This window comes from Numida meleagris, chromosome 1 (assembly GCF_002078875.1).
Source record: "Numida meleagris isolate 19003 breed g44 Domestic line chromosome 1, NumMel1.0, whole genome shotgun sequence".
In the NCBI taxonomy this organism is placed as follows: Eukaryota; Metazoa; Chordata; class Aves; order Galliformes; family Numididae; genus Numida; species Numida meleagris.
In genome coordinates, this window is record NC_034409.1 from 187,513,624 (window position 1) to 187,538,032 (window position 24,409).

Below are 24,409 nucleotides of genomic sequence, written 5' to 3' on the forward strand. Positions count from 1 at the left end.
GCTTAAAAGCTGACTACTTTCATTGCCATCATTAGTTCCTTTTTTCAGCCCTGTTTCCAAATTGCTTCAGAGTGCTCTTTGTAATGAGCAATTTGGTAATAACAACTGGGAAGAAGGTCCAGTGCCCTATAAAGCTGATCATTAGCTGGTCTCTCTTTCTAATGGCCTCAGGTTAACAATTCCAAGTACTTCCTTATTGTTTTTGACATTATTTTGCAGAAATACCTTGTAAAATATCTTGTATCTTCAGGTATTTCCCAGATTATGTCAGATAGAATAAAGGTGACGTACAGTGCCACCAGGTAAGAAGAAAATACTTTGAAACCACCTTATGCAAGCAGAAAATTGTCCCCTTTTTATGCTCTGTGTATTATTAAATACTTGTGCCTTCAGCTACTTATCCAGCAGTTGTTATGCAGTTCCTTTGTTCCTGCCCACAGCCACTTGTATTGTGATTATTTTTATCAATCCTGATATTCTGGCTCTCGGTGCATCACCTTTTCATACTACTGGGCCAACAGAGATACTAGCTATCAGTACAGCCTGCACTCAGAATGCAAGTGGAAAGTATACACAGGGCTTCCACTAAGTGTGGCCAGAACTCTTGCAGCTATCACTGAACACTGCTTGAGAGCTGTGATTATAAAGCAGGAAAAGAAAATCCCTTCCATGTATGTCAGTAATGTTTGCATAGAAGTACTGATGCCTCTCCCTGAGGGAAGGAACTCTTCTGTCACCTCAGCAGAGAGGGCTTTGGGCTTTGCTGCATGGAGGCAGATTTTTGGTTGGATTGGATAATAGCAGTGATCTTTTCCAACCTCAGTGATTCTATGATTCTATTTTTGTCAGAGATTTTGGTAGAAAGTAAGCAGTAAAATTGTGCCTCTTAAACTTCTTATCCGCAAAAATTTTAAACACTGCAAATTCAAATATTTAAATAAATCTTAAGAAAAATTGTTAATCCTCATTTTAACTGTGCTTAATTTAATAAATATTTAATTGAAATCTAAAACACTGCAGTAACACAAGGCCGGCTGCACAGCCCCATGCAGGGATCTGCAGAAGTCTGCTCTCACTGCATTCTTGATGAGAATCAGGAGAGAAAACTGTAGAATAATAGAATGGCTTAGGTTGGAGGGGACCTTAAAATCATCCACTTCCAACCCCCCACCATGTGTTGATTGCCACCCACTAGATCAGGCTGCTCAGGATCCCATCCAACTTGGCTTTGACCTCCAGGGATGGGGCACCCACAGCTTCTCTGGGCAGCCTGTGCCAGGGCCTCACCACCCTTTGAGTACAGAATTTCTTCCTAATATCTAATCTAAATCTCCCCTCTTTTAGTTTAAAGCCATTCTCCCTTGTCCTATCGCTATCTACCTGTGTAAAAAGTCAGCCTCCCTCCAACTTAAAAGCTCCCTTCAAGTACTGAAAGGCCTCAGTGAAGTCTCCCCAGAACCTTTTCTCCAAGATAAAGAAGGCCAACTCCCTCAACCATTCTTCATAGGAGAGGTGCTCCAACCCTCTGATCATCTTCACAGCCCTCCTCTGGACCCACTCCAACAGCTCCACATCCTTCTTGTTCTGGGGGCCCCCGGCCTGGGTGCAGTACTCCAGATGGGGCTTCACGAGGACTGAGCAGAGGGGGGGACAATCCCCTCCCTCTCCCTGCTGCCACCCCTCTGTTGATGCAGCCCAGGGTGGAGTTATCCTGCTGGGCTGCAAGCACACACTGCTGGCTCACGTCTCGCTTTTCACCCATCAGGACCTTCAAGGACCTCCATCAGGACCTCCTCTGCAGGGCTGCTCTAAATGAGTTCTTCTGCCAGTCTGTACTTGTATCTGGGATCATCTCAACCGAAGTGCAACATCTTTCAATTGTTAAATCTAATTCGATTCTTGTGTGCCCACTTTTCAAGCACGCTCAGGTCCCTCTGGATGGTCTCCCTCCTTTCGGTTGTGTCAAATGCACCACTCAGTTTAGTGTCATCAGAAAATTTGCTGAGGTTAAAGAATGATCCTACAGAGATTAAAATCTCTTCAATACACAGATGCATACATACATTCATACAGCTCTCCAAAGGACTAAAGGCTTGGAAGAATTGCACCTAGGGAAAACTGAATGAAGGAGAGACTGTGGCAGTAGCTTGGTTGGTGACTCAGGTGGCGGTAATAGCAGGCGGGTTTTCGTACCTTTGTTTCTAAACAAGCTTGCAATCTCTATTTCAAATTTTACTTACTGCTATCTATGCCATCAGGGACCATATATAATTTTAAAACTGGGCTGGCACACTGCTGCCTCCAGTTCTTTACAGCTGTTCCAGATCGGCAGAAGGCTCCCAGCCTAGCACTGCTTGGAGCTCACTCTTCTTCTGCATCTTTTCTTTGGACACAAAGGGTTCATCCTAGTCCTCTGAGACAAAAGTCAGAAATGCAGAAGAGTGCAGAATATGCTAAAAGTCTTCTGGATATTTCAGAGATTTTTTCTGGATTTTGCTCTGGCCTGTACATCCACTCAGAAGCAATTTTAAACAACTACAACCCTCTTCCAACTGTTTTTTTTTTTTCATTCTTTTTGGTGGAAAAATCAAACATTAAAGTAGAAAACAATGAGTTTCAACAGCATGAAAGGAATCTGTTGTCGGAACACAGAGTTACACTCCTTGGCTCAAAAAAAGGTTGTTTACATTGCTGGCAGGAGAGGAGATGATGGGGAAGAGAGATTGCAATGCAAATGTTAATGTACCTGCAAGGCAGTGAGAGCAGGTTTAAAAACAATCACACAGAAGATACAGCAGGTAAAACATTGCATTATCATAACAGTAAAGCTAATCCTTCTGTAATCTTTAATAAAGCCTTCAAAATATATCTTGTTAAATTCCATTTGTTTGTAGAAAATTTATAAAAATTGTTTAACATGCAAATGAAAACAATTCCTTTTTTTTTCCATTCAGTTTTGCAGTTAAATGTTTTCCCTATTATGGAGTTTTTGCCTGCATACAATTATCCCTAAAGACATATTCTCTCCAGATGTAACTGAAAAGAAAAGAAACAGCAAGCTAGGAAAATACACCAAAAGCCTCATTATAAATTGTGTTTATTCCATATTTCTACATTTTTTCAAATTAATTTGAAATAGATTTCCCAGAAAGCAAAGACAACAAGCAATGGTCTAATTGCACAATGGGAATTCTCAAGAAAACTTTAAAATTTAACTTGAAAAGAGAAGATAGTATTCCAAATTAATCAGAATAAGCCAAATTTTAAAGCATTGTTGAGGATTCAAGTGCTCTAAACATATTAAATCGCACTGCCACAATTTTACCAACTTAAATGCAAAAAAGAGAGAGAAAATGATTTTGTTTTTTATCATCTACTGACATTTCAAGAATTATAGCAAGCAGATCAGTTCTTCTAAGAAAAAGCCACAGTACACCAAGTCCAAACATTTCATGTTAAGAACATTCAACTTATGCTTTTAAAAGATGAAATTAGTGACATAAAGGAGAGAGATTTGAAATCTGCCGTTTGGGAACAGGATTAACTGCCTGTGATTTTATTTTTTAAAATATCTTCTCTCTCATTTCCATGCCAGGTTTGCATATGCCTACTCTGAAGCTGCATATTCACACTGACTTCCTGTTCACACAAGAAGATTCCGCACATTTTCAGTGCACCCACAAGTACAAACAGTACTCAGATCCAGACTCACCAGAAATCGGAATTTCAGATTAGGGCAGACATCATCTAGCTGGCTACCTCTGTGATAGGATCACTTACATTTTGCAGGGAACAATATTGAACACAGCATAAGTGACTGTGGAGCTGAAGGTCAGCCGAACTGTTAGAGACAATCCTCTTTTTTTTTCTTTTTTTTTCCCCTCACTTTAATTGTTTCTGTATTACCAGCAGGTTAGGTTTTGGGGGTTTTGTCCCACCCTCTGCCAGATGCCAGATTATGGATGAAGCAGCAAGCTGTCCTAACTGGCAGCAGAAAGCCAGCTGGAGGACTGCAGTGTGCACTTTTAAGATTATAACATGCTCATTCAAAGACTCATTACTGCCAAAAGAGGTAACTCTGCTCTCCTCCCTGCCTTTGGCCACACTTCCCTAATGCCAGCCCCGTACTAGTCTTGAGTATTTCTTAGCCAAAAGATTAGCAGCTCTAAAACAGCACAAAAACCAAGACAAATGGGTCTGAATCACAGATCAGGTGCGTGCCCACCAGCAGCTACAGCAGCAGGGGCTGACAGCTGAGGATGGTGTTGGGCTTCATGTCCCCTTTCTTGGTAGCATAGTTTTCTACAGAGGTGCTTTAGAAAGGTTGTAGCTGCTATGGGCAGTAGTGTAATGGCTTGGATGTAGGACTAGAAGGTGTTTTGAGCAAGTCTGCTGATGATACTAAATTGGAAGGAGCTGTCGACCCTGTCAAGGGTGGAGAGGCCTTGCAAGGAGATCTTGGCAAATTACAGAAAGAGTTTGCCCAGCAAACTCAACGTAGGGGATGCAGGGACAGAAGCTGAGGATGGGAGGCCAGAAGTATCTGTTTAGGGTAGCAAAGCACCTGAAAAATTCTCTGTGAAAATACGCCATTAGAGTGTGAAGCCTACTGGGAAGAAAGGAAACAATAAAACTGCTCTCCTAAACTTGAGAAAGAGAAGTTAGCAGTTACAGCTTTGTAGTGCTCCCGAGGGCTAAAATAAGTCTGATATTGCTGTAGGGGAAGAAAAGGGTGAAATAATGGTGCTTATTCAATATTTCTCCAATTTTTGCTCTGACAGATATATTGGTACCATGAACATTTCCTGATTGGAGAATGAAATATAAAATCTTTAACTCACCCTTTCAAGAGAAGTACTGTGCTTGAGAAAGCTGAATTTACTGACCACTGGTTGCCCCATGAGAACGGCATTTAATTCAGGGAATGTTTGTGCACATGGGTTGAATGCAGTAGGAAAGCTTTTATTTTTTCTTTCCTAATACAGGTTCTTAAGACAACTAGCCACATTACCATAAATATGCTTTGGTACCTATATTTATTTTAACTGCATCCTCTGTTCCAAATACCGTTTTCCCTTGAGATCTATCTGATATCATCTCTCTAATGTTTACAAATTGAGGCAGAAGTATCTGGAAATGGGATCAACATGGCAGGACTGATCTCACTGTTGTAAAACCAAGAGAAGTCCCTTCTCCTGATCCTCTTCTCTTTCCACCAGACAATTTAGATAAAATATTGAAGATTTTTTGTTCCTTCCAGTGCTGGTGAGAGTCTTCTATTTCACTTGACTCTATTTAATTACTGTTTTATTGCAAGTAAATTTGAGGACGTAACTTCTGGATCTAAGCAACAAAAAAACAACACATGGATCCTCTGCACTGACTACAGACAAGCAGGCAGTAACAGAAACCTGGAATACACTGATGAGATCCAAAGAATCTGCTATTACTTTAACAATATATTATATCTTGGGTTCAAACTGTGAATTAAGGTTCACTCTCAATGCTCAAAGTATACAAGTTGTTTCAGGCACAGGAACCAAATCTATGGTGACAGTCGATCATAATTTGGCAGCCATTAGCAAATAGTACCTACATAATTTTCAGCTTAGTTTACCATAAATTACTACAATTACTGACAGCAGCAAAAATTATTTTAGCTTGTAATAATGTAAAGTGAGAAGCACCTGATCCTGTAGATGTGCACACCAAGATTTGTTTTAAAGGAGTTGTTACTTTTTGATGAGTTGTTCAATTTTTAAATCATGATACTACGTGAAGCTGTGCTTTTCTCACCATTTTCAGATCAAGATTCATTATTGAAATCTACAGACTTGACACAGGAAATAATTATTATAATTCACAAAAAATGCTATTTGCTGTGTGTAACATTAGATAATGTACTTTTAACTGAGTACAGCTGGGTCAGTGCTTTTTAAGCTGGATAGCTGTTCTAGACAAATATTTAATATTTTTTCACCAATTACATGGAGACAGAAGGAGTAGTCTGTCATTTTAGGATCCATTTAACAACCACAAATGTCAGGGAAAGACTCATCAGTTTCTTTTGTTCGTACTCCATCTGATGAAGGGAATTTAGCATTTATCATCTTAGTGCTGTTGCAAAGCTGAACAGAAATGCGTTCTTGAAAAGCTCTGCCAATTACACTGAAGCTTGAAAATACAAAATGAAATCATAGTTCATCTTGTAGCCTCTTATCTATTTGCAATCAATCCATAAATAATCTGTCAGCCATTCAGTTGCTTCCTCTTTAAAAATCAAGACATAAATTGACAAGTAATTTTTTTTTTCATGTAAGGCAATTTACAGAGCTCTGATGTTAAAAGTTTGCAAGTACATAAATGATACAGAAAAAAACAGATGGTGCTTACTGAACTATAGTAATCAGGTGAAGGCACTCTGAAAATGGATTCAAGAGCCACTGCTCTTTGTGTTGACTTTTCTCCCTGAAACTATCCCTTAGTCCCTTAGATCTGTTTATTACTGATGCTTTCTTGCAGAACTCTTAAGAAAAAAAAAAACAAAATGAAAAAGGTTTATTTGCCAGTGAGAGGCATCCTTTACTCATAGAGTAAAATCAAACACTTATGTCTCAACAGAAATTGTGCTAAATGTTGGCTAAGGGAATTAACCTCTAGTATACATGAGTGGAATGGTAATGTGAACCCAAACCCATATTTGAAATCTGCATTCAGAAATACAGATCTTTCCAGATTGATTCCAGAACACATAAGATTTTCCAAGAGCTGATGCTTTACAGTGTGGAGACTTAGACTATAAACTTTAACGTGATTCTTTCAGGCTGGGTTACATTACAGATTTTTTTCTGAATAAGGCTTTTCCTGGTATTTTTTTACCAGGGATCTTCATTAGATAAAGTAAAAAAAGAGACCCTGCTACTAATCCTTTGAGGGGATCATCACAGGGTATTAACGTGGTCTTTCCATCAGCTGTTTCAATTAATAACAGCTCCTGAATCTCTCTGCAGTGTCAGAGATAGGGTGTATTACTGTTTGTCTGGGAATGGCATACACAGCATTCCTGATGAAAAGTGAAATCCCAAGGAAAAGACTGAGTGCACTGAACTGTTTTATTCCCAGACCACTTCTTGGTCATCTCTTGGAAATTTAAGGCAGTAATTTGGATGAAAAGATTCATCCCAGTGAGACCCACAAATGCAGAACCCAAAGCCTATAAGACAGATTTTAGGTGTAAGGAAACCCAGCTCTGCTAAGAGCTGGAGAAAAGAGTTTTATTTGAAGTCAAGACTCAGCATTAAAAGCTTTAGTGCAGCCTTAGTGCAGCACCCCAGCAATGGGGTGTTGGCCAGCCTCCAAGTACTGAAACATGCTGTGAGAAGAGCCCTTAATGAAGAACTGGCCATATATCTGACCAAAGTGTTCCTAAAGAGCATGATCCTGACTTGAGCAACAGAAAAGCTGAAAAGTCAGAGAAATCTTTGCTGGATGTAAATGAAAATATGCAGGCTGAGATGGCATGTTCCAGTATTCGTTAATAATATTATATGTGAATAAGTTTATTTTCCAAATCCATCTTAATCTCTCCTAGACACAAGTTAATTAAAAAAAAAGAGGGAAATCAAAATACTAAATTACAGTCAAGAAAAAGCACAGGAATCTGTGTCTATTTTTTGCCTGGAAGACACCTTTTTTATTTCTACAGGTGCAGGACTGTAATAGCCTTATGCCTACTGTTTGTCTTTATACTGAGGTGAAACGAGAAAATGTTGTTATGATCACCGAGTCTTGGGACTGGAAGAAACTCCATGGATCATTTATTCTGCCTCCTTGGCCTGAGGCAGAACCAAAGATAGCTGCATCATGGCTAACAAATGGCTATGCAGCACACCTGGTTATTTCCACCTCTAGTGACATGGCGACCTGCCTGGTAATCTGTCATATCACAATCCTCATTAGTCCTTAAATCCAATCCACATCTTGTTTATCGTAATTTGTCTACTACACTTTGTTCTACACCCTCCCTATTGGGCCCATAGAGCAAAATCACTCTTCAAAGATGTGCTACAAAGCAAGAAGAGTATTGTCAGAGGCCCATAACCTCCCTTCCAAGTCTTTGGTTTTTCAGATAAATGACTTCAGATCACTCATTCCTTCCTTGTAGGACAGGTTTTCTAAATCTCTGATCATTTTTACTGCTTTCCCCTGGAGTCCTTCCAGCTGGTCCACACCTTTATTGAAGTGGAAATCTCAAAGCCTGAGCTCTCCAGCTCAGTCTTTACCTGTGAAGGATGAAAGGATTCCTCATGTCTTATAAACCATACCTCAATTTATAAATCCCAATATAGAATTCAAATGTTTCATCACAGCATGATGTAAAAAAGACAAGATGCTGCAGCTAACAAAGACCTGGATCCTTTTCTACAGGTTTCTTGTCCTGACAGTTTTCTGTTAAGCACTATTTACTGCATTATTTGATTATCTCTACTGAAAACGCTTTGCCTTTGTCTCTTCTGAATTTACTGAACTACAATTCAGCAAAATGTCTTTTTTTCTTTTTTTCTTTAGGGAAATTTCAGTATTAACCCCTCTCAGCACACGGTGTCATCTGAGAAAATCATATGAAAAAAATGTTGCAAAAGAGCCTTACATCCTCTAGTAACCATTGCTCTCCAAATTTTTTCTACATTCTTACAAAGAGATTTAATACTTCTTCTGGTATTCCTTTGGGATTTTGAAATCAAACTAATGGCTTTCTACTCCCTTGGCTTCCCTTGTTGACTTCAACGAAGATGAGCTTTCTGCTTGCACTTGGCAGTTTTTCCCTTTGCCTTTGCTACACAGTGTATAAAAGAAACCCCAGTTAGCACTGATTTGATCAGCACAGTCTGAGTGGTCTGGGATCAAAATCATAAGGGCCTGCAAGTGTAAAAATGTCTAATATCTTTAAGTGCTGCCTGGCCTGCTTCTTCATTTCAGGCTGAGGTCTCACTCTGCTGTCAGTGGTTTAAATCATGATAGCATTCTTCTTAGAGATGACCTTGCTGTGCAAACTTACGCCAGCCAAATTGTAGACATGTTCCATATCTTCTCTCAAAAGCACCTGTCATCTCAGCATTCTCTCTGTAACTACAAAGCACGTCTCTAAACTACAATTGTTTTTACTCCATCATGGAGGGGATATCCGTGCTATTATAGAATTGACAAGTATTTTAAATTAACTTTCAGAAATGTTGGCTAAAGCATTTGACGAACATTACAATTTAAAAATAGTTCATATGCAACTTACAGACTACAGATAAGATGCCCCCTGGCCTACTATTTACACTGAGTTCATTTTTTGGCTACAGTAGAGGAAACGTAAACGTGCCTACACTAAACAACTTTACTAAGTTATTTACTGCAATTTTATGCTTCTTCATTTCAGTTCCCTTTGTTCCTCTATTCATTGCAGAAGACATCCTATACCCTGTTTTGCATAACAACCAAACCAAACCAAGCCAGAAAGCAGATTACGGGGAAAAAATCAATTACATCCTTATTTGCAAATATCAATTTCCAAAATAAAATCTTCAAGCATGCCCAGATGATGTTCTTTTAGCTTTTGCAATATCTCTTTTGTCCTATCCTAAATTTCTTCTGTCGTTGTACCCTATTTTACATTCTCCTCAGTGCTAAGATCTTGCTTTTCAACTGTTTCTTTCTATCAAAGGAAATGATCGGACAAACTTATTTCTAAAGAATTCAAGAGCAGGTTTCTTATTTGTTCATAGAAATCACTACAAAATTTCAGAAGCCAGCATCCTGGGTACCGAATTTGGTTTCATGCTCTTGGAACACTTTGAGTATATTAGCTTACATTTGTTTTAGAAAATACAAATTAGAGGCAGAGCATTAACCTTTCTCCTTGTCTTTCTCATACAGAGTTAAATTCAGATAAAAATGTCCTCTGGAAGAGGTCACAAGGTGGTTTCTTCTTTTTTCTTTCAGACACCGAATGTTTTGCATTGAGAAGAACTTATCACCTTGCCATTGTCCCAAATGGCAGAAAAGATCTTAAACAAGCCTCTGAAAGCAAAGAAAAAGAAGCAATATTGCCAGGAATCACATGGCTTTACTGCTCACTTGAAAAACAGTTGAAAAGTAGCTATGTATGTGCCAGGCATAACAAGCCTTTGGCATAGCAAGACTAAATTTTGCTTCTGCAATGTCCGATCACACCGCATCCACAATATAAGAACCTCTGCAAGATGTCCAGAAGAGCAAGAGAAATTTAGATCTGATTGCCACTTTATAGTTGTCATCTAAAAAGAGACCTTTTGTTTTCATTATGCCTAACAACAATTATAGACAAGCTTCAGAATACTGAAAGCAAAATGAGGATGACAAACCTGCAGACAGGGCCTGGATATAGTATAGGGAATAGACAGATGAATGACTATTTGCAATTAATCTCTTTGGCATCTGGCTCCTTCAGATGTTCAGAGACACTTTTAATATACTGCCTTCCTTTTTTTCAACTAGCGGAAACAAAAGAAAAATATTGCAAATCTTGAATATTTTTTAAATAGGCTGCAGACTTATACTTCATTTGCTGCATCATTTGAATCTTTAAAGCTTCACCCAGCTCTGTAACTTCACCACCATCTAAATCTCTAAAGCCTGCCTCAGAAGACTGTCTTTCTGTGTTTAGAATTACCACCAAAAAGAAAAGGAGACAAGAATGCAAGAAAAATGAATATCTAAAGCTCGCCAAGTTATAAAAATTTAACTGAATACAAGTTATTCTTTTAAAGGTGTTTTTCATGGCACTGGAGTGTTTTGCTGATGCATGTTGTCTTCCAGAGAGTAGATTCCTTGAGAAAGATCTGGACACCTGAAAAACTATCAGTGACAGAAATTGTTATGTAGATAGTTAACTGAACAATGAAGGATGAAATCTATAATTTCACCTGGTTAATTTGCACTTTTGGCTTTATATTCGAGAAAGGCTAAAGCTGTGCAAAGAAACAGCCATAAGGATTTCAGACTACTCAGTTGCAAGTGACAGATGTCATGTCAGTGAATGTATTCCACAAAGGATGCTAAAGCTCTGTTACATCAAGATGTCATATCAGGCTCAGAGCAATTGCTGTCATCTAATTGTTTATTTATTAAAGTGATGAAAGATCAAGTATAATCATTCTCTAAAACTCACCTGAGGAATTTAAACCAAAGAACATATAGGCAGTGAAAAAAGAAGCAAGAAAGGTGCCACTCCTTACACTATTCTCACTCCTCCATTAAGAAAACAGAGAAAAGATACTGGCCTTCTGTCTAGAGAAGGACTACTTTCCACACCTAGCCCAGTAGTTTAGCAAATTACATCATTCTCCTTCCTCATCTTTTGATTTATTGTGTATCTGTGATGAGATAATTAGCATTTTGCTGTACTGTCTGCTGGACCTCCTCCCTTTCTCATTTTGGCCTGATGAAAACAGGGATGGCAAACATAATGAAAGGGTTCTTCTCTTGCTCCCCTTTTATATCTTACACAGTACTGTAGAGTTGGGAGGGAAACAATGAAAATATTCTCTGACCAAGAAATTCATAATACAAAGGGAAAAAAAAAACAAGCACAGACACGTTATAGTTACAAGATCTGCTGTAATTACATTACACTTGGTCAGAAGAAAATGTTTAGATTTGGAAAACAATTGACCAAGATTAACTGGGAATTTGTGTAATATTTGTCTTAGACAAAACAAAACACAAAAAGTGTTGGAAGGTGGAGAGAGATCCTCGGGATTTCGAAAAATGACAGAGAGAACAAAGCAATGGCATCAAGAAAACATCTCAGAGCTCAGAAACCAGTTTTCCATAAAAGCCAGAGACAAAAGATACTGCAAGAAACTTTCCAGCAGTGTCCTAGCGATCAGTACGTAGCTGGAAAATCCATTTAGTAATTTCCTTTGAAGGACTGCCACAAGTACAGGGGCAGTTGGGCCCCTTCCAACTCAGAATATTCTATGATTCTATGATAAATCAAAGGTTATTTTTAAAGTGGTCTGCTCTGTTCATACTCAGAGGAAACCCATACAAGAAAACCTGGAGATGCATCCATTACTGATGCAACAGCTGGGAACAGAAATTAAGCACACCTTCACTCTCTGTGGGTAAAAGGAGCGAACAAAGAAAAGAAAGCACCTTTCTTTTCCCTCAGCTTTTCTATGTGAGATTACAGAGGTAAACCTGCCAGAACGATTCTAGGGGGAGCCTCATAAATCATGCTAACTCCTCTTGATTCTCACCAAAGGACACAGAAGTAACTTTGAGCACAGTGGAAGGATTGACAATATCAGAAAATGAGGACACACTGCGGCACCATTCCACTTGCTGTCTAGAGCCAGAGCTGATAAAATCATCAAGGTGAATTAATAGTAATATGAAATTCCTAATTCAGAAAGTAGTTCTGAAGATTTTGTCAATTGAAATGTCAATAGATTCATTAGCTCCAAACATAGCTAAATGTGATCTAATTTAACAACAGTTTGATACCACCATCTTCTGCCATATAATTGCAATTGTAACAACCAGCTTGACAGACTTACTTTTTTTCTCCTGTTAAGACAAAAGGAAGCTAGCCAAAGCTGCTTTTTCTTCAAAGACAAGCTCTTTGGCATCCAAATCTACCTGCACATCTTTCTCTGTGCTGCTGTTTTTGCTCTATTGCAGCCACAGTTCATTAAGATGAAGCGTATTCCGTTGAAGCTGTCTCATCAGTAAGTATTGCTGAAGCAATTTAGTAATGATCTTAATGCGCAGTGCTGGATTTTTATAGCCATCTCAATTGGCTATTAAAATACAGCACTGCACTTAGAAATTGCTACTGCACCACTTCAGAAATTGTTATCATGATGGAGTTGCAGAAAGTGCTGCTCATTTCAGTAGAAACTTCATTCTTTATGAATGATTTCTGGGAACAGATACTTAAAATCTACTATGAGATTAGGAGTGTGATTTGCATATTAACCCAGAAGTCCCGGAAGTTCTCGGAGTTTTTAAGAACTGAATGTTTTTGAGGGAAAAAAAAAAACAAAAACAGATATGTATATATAAAATAGCTGCATAGTCTTCCAAGTCATTAAGTCATTTTGTTTATTCCTTTACCACAAATGGAAAAAGACAGTAAAACATAAAAAATAGAAGTCAAAATTATTGTATCAGGATTTCAAACAAGACACACTCTGCAGCTCACAGTGTAACTCTAGTTTTCAAATGGTAAGACAACCCACCAGTTGACGTTTGAATTCCATTTGAGATTCTTGCTGATCAGTTGACTACTCAGCTCCAGAGATGACTGAATTTGGTCTGATATGACAACAATCTGATACAACTATATTCTGCAATTTAATTGTAATAAACAAATGCCAGATTTACTTTCTTTTTTCACTGAAGACAAAAAGAAGCTAGCCAAAGCCTTAAAAATTAGAATGGAATTGCCATTCTTGTAACTATTACCATGTGAAATTACTCTAAATAAGCACTCTTCTTTGGGAATGGAAGGAGCCATTATCATAGGGAACGGTTTTTAAAAAATATTTCATATGTGGTAGTTTATACAAATGAGACAGCAAGCCTGCAGTGACGAAAGGGAAATAATTTTTATTTGCTCCATAAAACAGAATATGATAACAGGGAACATAGACAGATATCATCACTTAAAAAAAGCATGAGATATTGAGTCGGAAATAAAAATAAGCAGATATAACCTACCACTTTTTCTTCTATCAGGCATTGGCAGCATTAATATACTAAAGTATTTTTGAAAAATAACAAAAGCTCTTATAGCACTATTGCAAAGCTTTTAATTTTATGAGCTTCAAGAGAATACCATATTCATGTGATAAACTATGCAAATACTCACATATTCTTATATTAGACAATCTTAGCCTACAGGGAAACTATGTCTTTTAGTGATGTTAACTTATAAATGATGATTTTGAATCACTATCTTAAAATTGGATAATTATGGTTTAGTGCTTGACAGAGCACTTTCTGCTTATTGGATTAAATGCCAGTCCCTTCAAGCAAAGACATTTCACAAAGAAAATGGTATTTTAGTTTCAGTTGTGGTGTCTTTTCTATTTATTCCTTTGGTAAGTGAAAGTGCATTACAGTAACATGAAATGAAGCACTTAGAGTCAAGAACATATGTAGTCTGTTACATCTAGATTTTGGAAAATTTGTTTGCTTTCTCATATTTCTACAGCTCTTTTTAAAGTTGTCCCATTTTTACTCTGTTTCAGATAAGGAAAAAGCTCACAGCACGGATGGAAAACACTGACAAACAGAAGTGACTTCACAGCTGATGAGACCATAAGACTAAAATTTTTAAAAGACCATAAGAAAACGTTTCTGGTTTGTGAAAAAGCAATTTTTCTGATAACACTTTGGAATTATAAAAAATATTTCTTAGCATGAAATTGAAAATGTTTTGAAAGTTTCTGGCTATCATAAATTAGCAAAACATCCACCTAACTTGCCATACAACCCCTTTCTCCTCCTCAACCTCAGGTTGTAAGGTTTACTATACAGTATTTAGTGTTCAGTAAATTAGAGAAAACAGGCCAGTATAAAAGTAGAGAGATAGCTATATTAACAAAAATATACACATCATCATCTCTCTGAAGGAATCATTTGCAAACAGTTATCAGACAGCACAACTGGAAAGCTCTCGGTATTCTCTGGAACTGTTAACTGCGGTTCTTTGTTTGCAAAAGCTCCCTGTTTCATTTTAAGATCTGTAGCTGTTACCTGAGATGAAAAGGTAACCTTTGGCTCTGCCTTAGTAGATAAAAAATAATAGGATTTCTCCTTACTTATTGGGAACAGCAATTGTAAATATTTTTAAAAAGCTGCTCTTCTGCTGCCCTGAATTGAATACATTTTTTAAGAAGTGGCACTTTTAACAGAAATTTCAAAAACACACATAATTGTACCCAACTTTCTGGACTATTTCAGTTGTCACTTCAAGATGGGATGCTATCTATGTAACGCAGCACAAGCTTTTCCCATTAAGGCCATCAATTCAAACTAAAATATGTCAACTCCAATGACACAGTTATAAACTTTTGTGAAACTGTGGTAATGGAGAACATTTCAGTAACAATTCCAGGTAACTTTGCAGTGAAACCACTGATGGCGAAAATGTCTGCATCTTTTCAAGAAAATTCCATAACTAAGCAATGGGTTAAAAAATATGTTTCTTAAAAGATACTGATTATTTTCCAAGTACAATAGGAAAGCTTCATTATTACCCAGTCACCTTAACTAGCGTCATCAAGAATTAAACAACTAGTTATGTGAAAAGCAAATCTCCCACGTGCTACACAGTCACTTCAGACCAGCACAGTAAAACAATGAAATGGAAACTCTGGAACGGGTTATGCTGAATGACTTCATCTAATATTTAGATGAATTTACGTAATTAAAAAAAATGTGCGCATGTTATGTCCTTTGTATTCATCCCATCTTATTTCTGAGTATTTTACTGGGATGCCCAATTTAGGAGCTGAGTGTTTCCTCTTTGAGAAATAAAATAAGATAGAGAAGATAGCCATCTGCAGAGAGATACAGAACTGGGCTAACAGTGCTTAACGGATGCATTAATTTCTAATTTAGAGCCTTAAAACATAACAACATCCTGAAGAGGTTAAATGAAAAATCCCCAAAAGGCCCTAATTCTGATAGCAGGAAAGGAGTAGAGGAATAAGTACCCCCAGATATCTTTTGTTAAGGGCCCAAAGTTGTGTGGGGTGAACTAGACAAAAAATGTATCATTGGCTGAATTCACTAAGAGTGAGAAAAAAAGCACGCTTACAGACAACAAGATGGAGATGTAGCTGCATTTAGAGCCCTTCCAACTAAAATACAGTCAATAAAATGGCAGCTGTAGCCACCGCTGCAAGACAGCGATGCAGTTAAAAGACTGAAAGGATAGTTACTATTGAATTACCATGGGGTGAGGGAAATTAATCCTACTTCCCTATAATTTTATTCTCAGGCCACTAGAATATCCAGATGGTAGAATAAGCTACCCTTCATATTGTTTCTTTTTTAGTATTTTTAAGTCTGCCATTTTTCCACTCAAGCTTCCTGGTACTCAGCTCTTCTGCTTCCTATGCCTCGAGCTTCATTTCTGCAGCTGCGTTTTCTTTTATATGTTACATTTCCTATAGAATTGAGATCAGAAATTTATGATGTGATCCAGTACTGCTGTAGTTACTGGAAGCAGCATTTTCCGCATTTATTTTTTTTTTTATTCTTCTAGTATATAATATCAGAGCTTAAATTATCAGTTAGATATTGGTATGTAAAATACTACACAAATTATGTATATAAGTAGCTTCTGACTGCTAGCTTAACAATGGTACATTTCCAAGTTGCTGGCTGATTCTTCAAAAATGAAAAAAAAAATCGTTTAATTTCTATAACTAATGTTATATAAAGCATGTTATTTAATGCTTCTGGTTTTAGTAAAAAGCAGATTTACAGTGCAATAGAACAGCATGGAATTCCTGAAAACCTCAGAGGCCAGTGGAACTCCTCCGGTTTAAAACCCTTCAGTCAACTGCAACCAAAACAGTTTGAGCTCTGCATTCTCTGAACAGTGGCTGAAGTTCATAATTCACTGTTCATACATAGAACAAAGTTATTTTCAGGGTCTTATATGAAGGTAATCCACAAGTTACACTACAAAGCCAATGTCTGCCTGCTTGCTCCTGAGGAACAAATCCTGTAGCATACACAATCCATCCTCATTACTGTTAGTCTTGTTATGTTTCAGTATAGTGAAAGAAAAACATATCACTTAAGGACAAGGTTTCCAACAGTGTGTAAACTCCATTGATTTTCAACAAGAAAGATCCTTTGCATAGCCTTCCCCTGCTACATACATCAGCAAAGACATTGGCTGCTACAGCCTGCAGAGGGTCCTGAGAGTGACTGAAGTAAAACACCGACTGTTTGCTAAATGCTATGCAAAGCTGTAGCGGTGAATCACTACGATTGTGTATCTGAATGAAGAGACATAAAAAAGGCATTCAAAAGACAGTCTCCCAAGCAAACGAAAGACAGAATGATCCTGCAATGATCAGAGCTAGAAATTACCTTCCAGACACCTAATATAGACATTAGTCAGTACTGTCAATCACGTGTGGCAAAGTGGTGAATGCACAGCTTTGAATATCTGCATATCTGCAGTTCTGTTTGAAACCCTGGTTTTCTGTTGCATAACTCATTTATGTCTTTATTCAGCTCTTTTCCAAAAAAGTTAAGTGAACGAGTTACATTGCCTTTAATCACACCAGATGCTAAGACAGCTTTTTGTAAAGGAGCAATAGCACTGGGACCTGAAATCAGAAGGGCCTAATCATAGAATAGAACTGCAGAATCATTAAGGTTGGAAGAGACCACGGAGATCATCTAGACCAACTGTCTACCTATGCCCCACCATGCTCACTGAACCATGTCCCTCAGTGCCACATCTCCACATCTCCAGGGACGGTGACTCCACCACCTCCCTAGGCAGCCTGTTCTAGTGCCTGACCACTCTTTCTGAGAAGAGATTGTTCCTAATATCCAACCTGAACCTAGTTTCCCAGTTACCTAGGAAAAGAGGTCAACCTCCACCTGGCTACAACCTCCTTTGAGGGAACTGTAGAGAGTGGTAAGGTCTTTCGTGAACCTTCTCCAGACAAAGCAATCCAAATTCCCTCAGCTGCTCCACATAAGAATTGCGCTCCAGACCTCCCACCAGCTTCACTGCTCTTCATCACTTGGCAGTACATGACTTTTTCCTTGCCGTATCCCCAAAGCCTTTACTACAAAATGCATATTTAATTTCTTATGGTCAAAACAGATTTTCAAAATTAACCTTTGTCTTTTACATTCTGCTTGCTAGCTAGAAAAGCCAACATGCATTAAAAATCCAACTTCTATGGACTCACAGCTTGTAATGCCCTTGCTCTGAATGCCTCAGAGGAAATTAAAAGAATATTTATATGAAAAGCCTTGGAAATTGCCTTCTTTATCATCTTCAAGTGCTGAAAGATATAATCTACTGTACATCTCCAGGCAAACTAGTGATCCCCAAGTTTACATGGTTATAGAGAAGCCAGTACTTCATGAGGTAAAATCACTAACAGTGAGGAATGAATTAAATAATACACTGAAAGAGATAAGATGGAAAAGAAGCATCTGAAAAGATATTTACTACTTCAGATTCAGTGTGACACAACTGCTTGTATAGAAGCACATTCATTTTCCTTACTCTGTGAATAAGCTTGTGAGCAGGGAGGCAGGAGTTGGTATAAAGAGTACGTCACTGATTTTAGGACCCAGTCTGGCTCTGGGAAGCAACAAATGCAGTGTTTATAATCACTTATTCGTTCCTGCACTTTATAGTAAAGGTGTGAAAGAGCAGTTCTCAGATAAAAAACCTGAACTATGAGTAGATTAGCATTTTACAAGTGACTAGTACTGAAACCTACAGCCAAGATCGACAGGTTTTATTCTCAGATTATACCATGAATTTGCTGCCTCTCAAGAGGTAATTTAGTTTTCATGGAAGATATTGAAAAATTAAAAAAAAAACAACACCTACTACAGACATTATAATTAGTATTAATATGATTCTGACTTTTTCATGTGCAGAGTATAGAAAGCATACAATTTATTACCTGAATTACAATGAGAAAAAAAGAACAGTTATTCTGCGACAATCTCATCAGCTTTTTTTATCAACCAAGTTTCCCGTTATCTTACTTTTCTCATACTGAAGTGAAAATTTAAAAAAATATTCAGCTTAGTAATAAAATTCAATATTTATAGCACCTACTTGTAGTAAAATTTTTATTCACAAACATACATCTACAAAATTGATGTTTATAGCACTAAGCTGCAAAGTTTCTTTACCTTGTCATAAAAAATAAACTTTTGGCATCCACTCTCTATTTCATGGAAATATATACATTTCAAAACATCTCGCAGAAAAAAAAAAGTTATTAACAAATCATTCCCTTTCCTGTCCATTCCCAGAATGCATCTGTAATTTCGTCATGGTGAATAATTTTTCTGTCTCCTCACAATCCGAAAGAATATGTTCATTTTAGGTTCTTTAGCCATAGGTTACTCAAAATGACTGTTATATCACACATGGTTTAATTCCAATATTTTAAAACTTCTGCTGCCTGCACTGCTATTCTGATTTCACACACACAAAGTCTCATCAGATATGCTTTTCTGTTAGAAAGATAGCTTAGCATTGTAATTGACCACTGGAACCCAGACTTTCAGGAGTTCAACCTCAGATGCATGTTTAAATTTATTGTAATGTTTGCCAAGAGCAGAGAGTGACAGATTTAGTGCTCTTCCAGAGAACCATTATATACACAGAAGAAACATAGTATAGAGGACATTGGAAGCAGTGCGGTTCACATACTGTGGATGGACAATCTCAACTACTCCACGTGTATTGAAACAAAAAGACTCCATTACTGGCATCAAAAACTACTAGGAATATACTGCAATATTCACAAAAGTTGAAAGGTAAGGTAAACCACTGAAAAAAACCCTAGAGCTTATCCCATGCAAATGAAAAAGGTAGAATAATCTCATGTGCATGACATATATGACATGCAAATTCATTATTTTCATGCATATGCTATTAATTAGGGACTTGTTTAGGAAACAATTAGGAGCAAATAAATATATTGCATGTTCATTCTGTTCCCATGAACTGTGAAAATAATCATTTTCTTTTCCCAGAAATTAGATATAAAGAAAAATAGCTCATTATCTAGCAGCTAATAGCTAGAGGGAAATTTCAGGTAGGAAAAACAATACATTTAAATTTGTTAAAAAGTAATTTCTACAACTAAATACTTTTTACAAAAGATTAGGTGATAATAGACATTTTCATGTGGTGAAAATTTCACTTTAACAAATTCTATTCTGCTTTCTGTTAGACACTAGAATTTGTACTGACATTATCAGTCTTTTTTGTTTTTGTCCTTGAGCTATGAGGTTCTGTTAAAAATGATACAGGTGATTTAGGCTAGTGCAGGTCTTATCCTAGACTTCCAAGGAAATTTTTTGAAGTAAAAAAAATGAAATTATTCTATGTATCTTGGTAAGTTAGTACTCATGTCTGTTTGTTCCAAAGAGAACTATAGGAGAAAGCATCAACATGAAAGTAGAAAGAAGAAGTTGGACATACATGAAACAATCTTATAAAAGGAAGGATTCAGAAACTTGGTATGCAGCAGCACCTTAAATTAATTTCAAAGTTCTCAGTAGAGGAAGCTGAGAGGAAATGTATCTTCTGTCAATGAAAAGCATATGGTTCCTGCATCTTGCACTTATTCTGGAGGTAAGAAACCATCTCTACAAGAAACACTACATCAAACAAATCGCAGTCTCTTGTATTCCTTTATATGTAATGGAAACACACGCAACTATGAATTCAAGTTCTGCCAGCCTAAATTCACTGTATTTCTCTGTATTTCTGCAATTGACAGGTCAACCAGGTAGCCAGTCAACAAAGTCAGGTCCTGTTTCATCTATGAGAGAGGTTAAACATTGAGCTTAAAATGGATGTATTTTCATATTTACCTTTGGGTCCTTTGAACAACTTGATCTCTACCACGGTCTCCAGAATAGGTCTCCTTCGACGAACATACAATCGGACTATGGAGCCAGCCTCTTTTAGGGCCTCCACGGCTTTGCTGTGTGAGACTTCTGATACATCCACCTCATTCACTCGCAAGATGCAGTCGTTGACCCTTCAAGAGAAAGAAAGAACCATGTTATTTTAGACTGAGTTGTGTTTTGTCAGTAGTGCTGTAAAACAATAATCACTTAATTGGGCCGTTTGCCAGATGCAATAATGCAATATGCTATATCAGGAGTGAGATGGAAACAGAATGCATGAGTCCTCCAAAATACATACTGGATTCAAACTAAATCACGCCCACTCACACCTACCAACCTCCATCATAAACTGGGGCTGGTGCCACTAGAGTGATGGAAATAATAGACAACTTGTTTTTACAGACTTAGTTAAAAGAGTTTTTACTAAACAGTATTATCTAGTTACCACATTCATGATGCATGCTGCTACTACTACCACTGCTCTTAAGGAAATCAGTTGATCTAATTCAATACAGAGAGATCAGTATTTCTTAAAATACCTTCTTAAATCTATCTTACTTCTTCAACACAGCCAAAAAATTCTAATTCATCGAAGTACAAAGTGCACCTCTAAGTGTAGGCTCCAAGATATACTATTTGGTAACAACATATATGTTTCATAAAATACTAAAAAAAAAACACTCATAATCTTATTTTGGATATTTACTATGTTTTTATGAGGATGAACTAATTTATTCACCCTCAAAGTGACCTAATTAGATGGAATAGTATTTTCACTATTTTACGAATTTACCCTTGACAGCACTAAACACATATCCATAGCACCAGGCTAATGACTCAACTACTGGGTCATCCTGTCTTTGCAAATGAATCTAAGTAAGAAAAGCAAATTGCAAGCAACTAGATGAACTGACACTATGCTGTTCTTATGCAATGAATATTTATTAAGAGATGGCTATATGTATGTTGGATACTGAAGAAAAAAGCATATATAAATGAATGTGTTCTTCTGTATGTCCAAAAATTTTGCTCCAACCTGAGCAATTCTATGATTCTATGTCTGAAAGGACAATCAGCGAAGAAAATATAGAATGATAAAAATATTTCCATTTTCACTATGTTACTGTACATAAAGATGAATCATATAATGCAATTCTTTACAGCAAAAGAACAATTGTACTGGATGTTGCTCAGAAGCCGTAGCATATAAAAGGAGAATGAAGTTTTCACAAAAAGTTTATCTGAACTCCAAGAATTTAGGATGGACTTGACTTTTGTTACATTCCTGTTATGCTATTTTTATTTAAAAAAAAACCAATAAAATAAAGACAAAAACCCAAACAGTATTTAAAACCAAATATTTTCTGTGTTATCAGTATTTTGGAAGAATATTTACTTGGAGATAATACTGATAATAGCCTTCAGCTGACAATTGATCTGTCTTAGGGAGGACACAAAATTGAAAATCCCATTCTGATCAAAAGTGATGTATGGCAAATTTTCCATTTTTTTCAATTATTGGACTTCCTGGTTTCCATCAATGCCAGAAGTATTCACTTTTGAAATGTATAATTGTCTGGTTTGGCTGTCAAATTAATAAGTGGTACAACAGAAATTGCTTTATTCTATTAACTCATGAATGCATCCTGCTACTACTTCCTACTCAGACAGTAATTACGTCTAAGTTGCTCTGTCCTTCTATTAATATTTCCATATATCTGATGCTAGTCAAATTTCTGACTTTCATTGTCATACTTGAAATACAGTTAATGTATCTTAGCCATTGATTGGTTACGAAAATGAAAAGGTAGGAGAAGATTATAAAACCACTAAAAAGAGGGGTTACATTTCTTCTGTTTTCATATACGCTGTGCTCTGCATTGATAAATATTGATATTATTAGATAGTCCTATGTATCTAAAACCACTCATAAAGGTCCTTCTTAGCCTTCTGTCAAGGAAAAAAAGTAAATCTTCTGGAGTAAGTCAATGAAGGACATCAAATCCTACTGAACTTGCCAAAATCAGTAAGCGACACATATCTATTTACTGAAAAAGCCTTTGGGAAACGACATTTACATTCCAACAGGAATGCCACTTTAGCATCTGAAATTTGGCCGTTTAGAGTTATCTACTTTAAAATAGTAAAACTGTCTTTAATAAAACATACATAGATTAATACTAGCAATGTAGGATGAATATGAGTGAGATAATAGAAAGCTGTGCGACTAACGGAAGTACTTTAGTATTTAGTTTGTATACAGCATTTAGCAGTACAGAAGCAACACTGACAGCAATCATCCCATTCAGTCTGTGATGATGAACACAGCTAGTGCTAGGATATATATCCCTCAGAACCCCTAGGTTTTTATTTCCCTCACAGAGATGAATTTTATGGTTTATGTAACTAAAAAATAAATAAATACAATATTGAAGAACATGTACATACATGCGAGTGTGCAGGTGCACGCACATATGTACCGACAGAATTCCTGTGGCTTTAACGTAAATTTGGTGGAAATGCTGATGCAGCAATAGGTCAACAGAATCCAGTGACCACAGGAGTCTGCAAATGCTCAGAATATTCAGACCACTAAAACAGTAAGTCCACAGCACAGTGAAATAAGGAACCATAAGCTGGCGAATGAGCCTTAACCTTCTTTTCATTATTATTAACCAAGGAACTCCAGAAGATTTGTTTTAAGTTTAGTACAGTACACTTAAATTTTAACAGTACAGTTTCTACCATAATCAGGATCTACTCTCTTAGTGACCTGTAAGTGCTGCAGCAATATAAAACCAAAATGTTAATAGCAAAATATTGGTAAATCCAGCTTAAGAAAACTCCTTCAGGCGTTCAAGTGTAAGGTCTTACCACTTAGGACCAATACTACTTTGTCCTTGTGAATAACCCTCTAGTGTATTTTCCCAACTTGAGATTTTCACATGACAACTATATGGCAAAAGTATATTTCAGTTGATGCATAGACTAGTTCCCCCATTTATCTCAAAATCTTCCCAGGGTGGTTATATGCTCTAGGTACAAGTCTGTTTCAGGCACAGTTTCAGACCTATGCCAAGGAGAAGACCTTCCCATAATGCAAAGTAATAATACTCAAGTTCAACAAAACAAAAGAGATCCCTACAGCTTCACCATTGTCTATACTACTTCAACAAAAAAACTCCAAATTGGAGGAAATGGTTCCAACAAGTCTTGTTTCCATAACAAGATATTTTTTAATATTAAAGCATTTATTTAATAGTATCAGCACCATTAAATTCTTGCCACTCTGCTTGTAAAACTTGACACTGTATACTTGAATACAGACTGTTCATACGGTTACTTTTTAAGATAAATATTGTAAAAAATTATAAAGCTTTCTAATGAGCAAGAAAGCAGAAAAAGATGTTTTATTCTAAGCTATGTGTAATGATTTTTGTAACAATTAAGAAAGAAAAAATATTTCTATAATTCTTGATCAAAAGATCTCTTAAAAAGGAGTCTTAAAATGTATAACTTGAATTGCTAAGACTTAATACAATCTTAACATCTGTTGATGCTATGAGTTCATAGAGTTCTTCAATAAATTTACTCATCTTTCTTTGAAAAGCAGCATGTAATTGAAAGAATTTTGGAAAGTGTTTATACCAGGTTGGAAAGAAAAAGAAAGAAAGTAAGGGAGGAAGGGAGGAAGGGAGGAAGGGAGGGAGGGAGG

The 24,409-nt window shown here is 36.9% G+C and overlaps 1 protein-coding gene across 3 annotated transcripts in view; it reads right to left on the reverse strand.

Annotated features, from left to right (window-relative positions):
• Positions 1–24,409, reverse strand: part of DLG2 (discs large MAGUK scaffold protein 2) — a 1,019,534-nt gene that overhangs the window by 303,590 nt on the left and 691,535 nt on the right. For all 3 annotated transcript variants that reach the window (XM_021382614.1, XM_021382609.1, XM_021382622.1), the window contains one exon: positions 20,656–20,825. In XM_021382614.1, the coding sequence (XP_021238289.1) occupies positions 20,656–20,825 (170 nt within the window). The remainder of the gene's footprint in view (positions 1–20,655; positions 20,826–24,409) is intronic.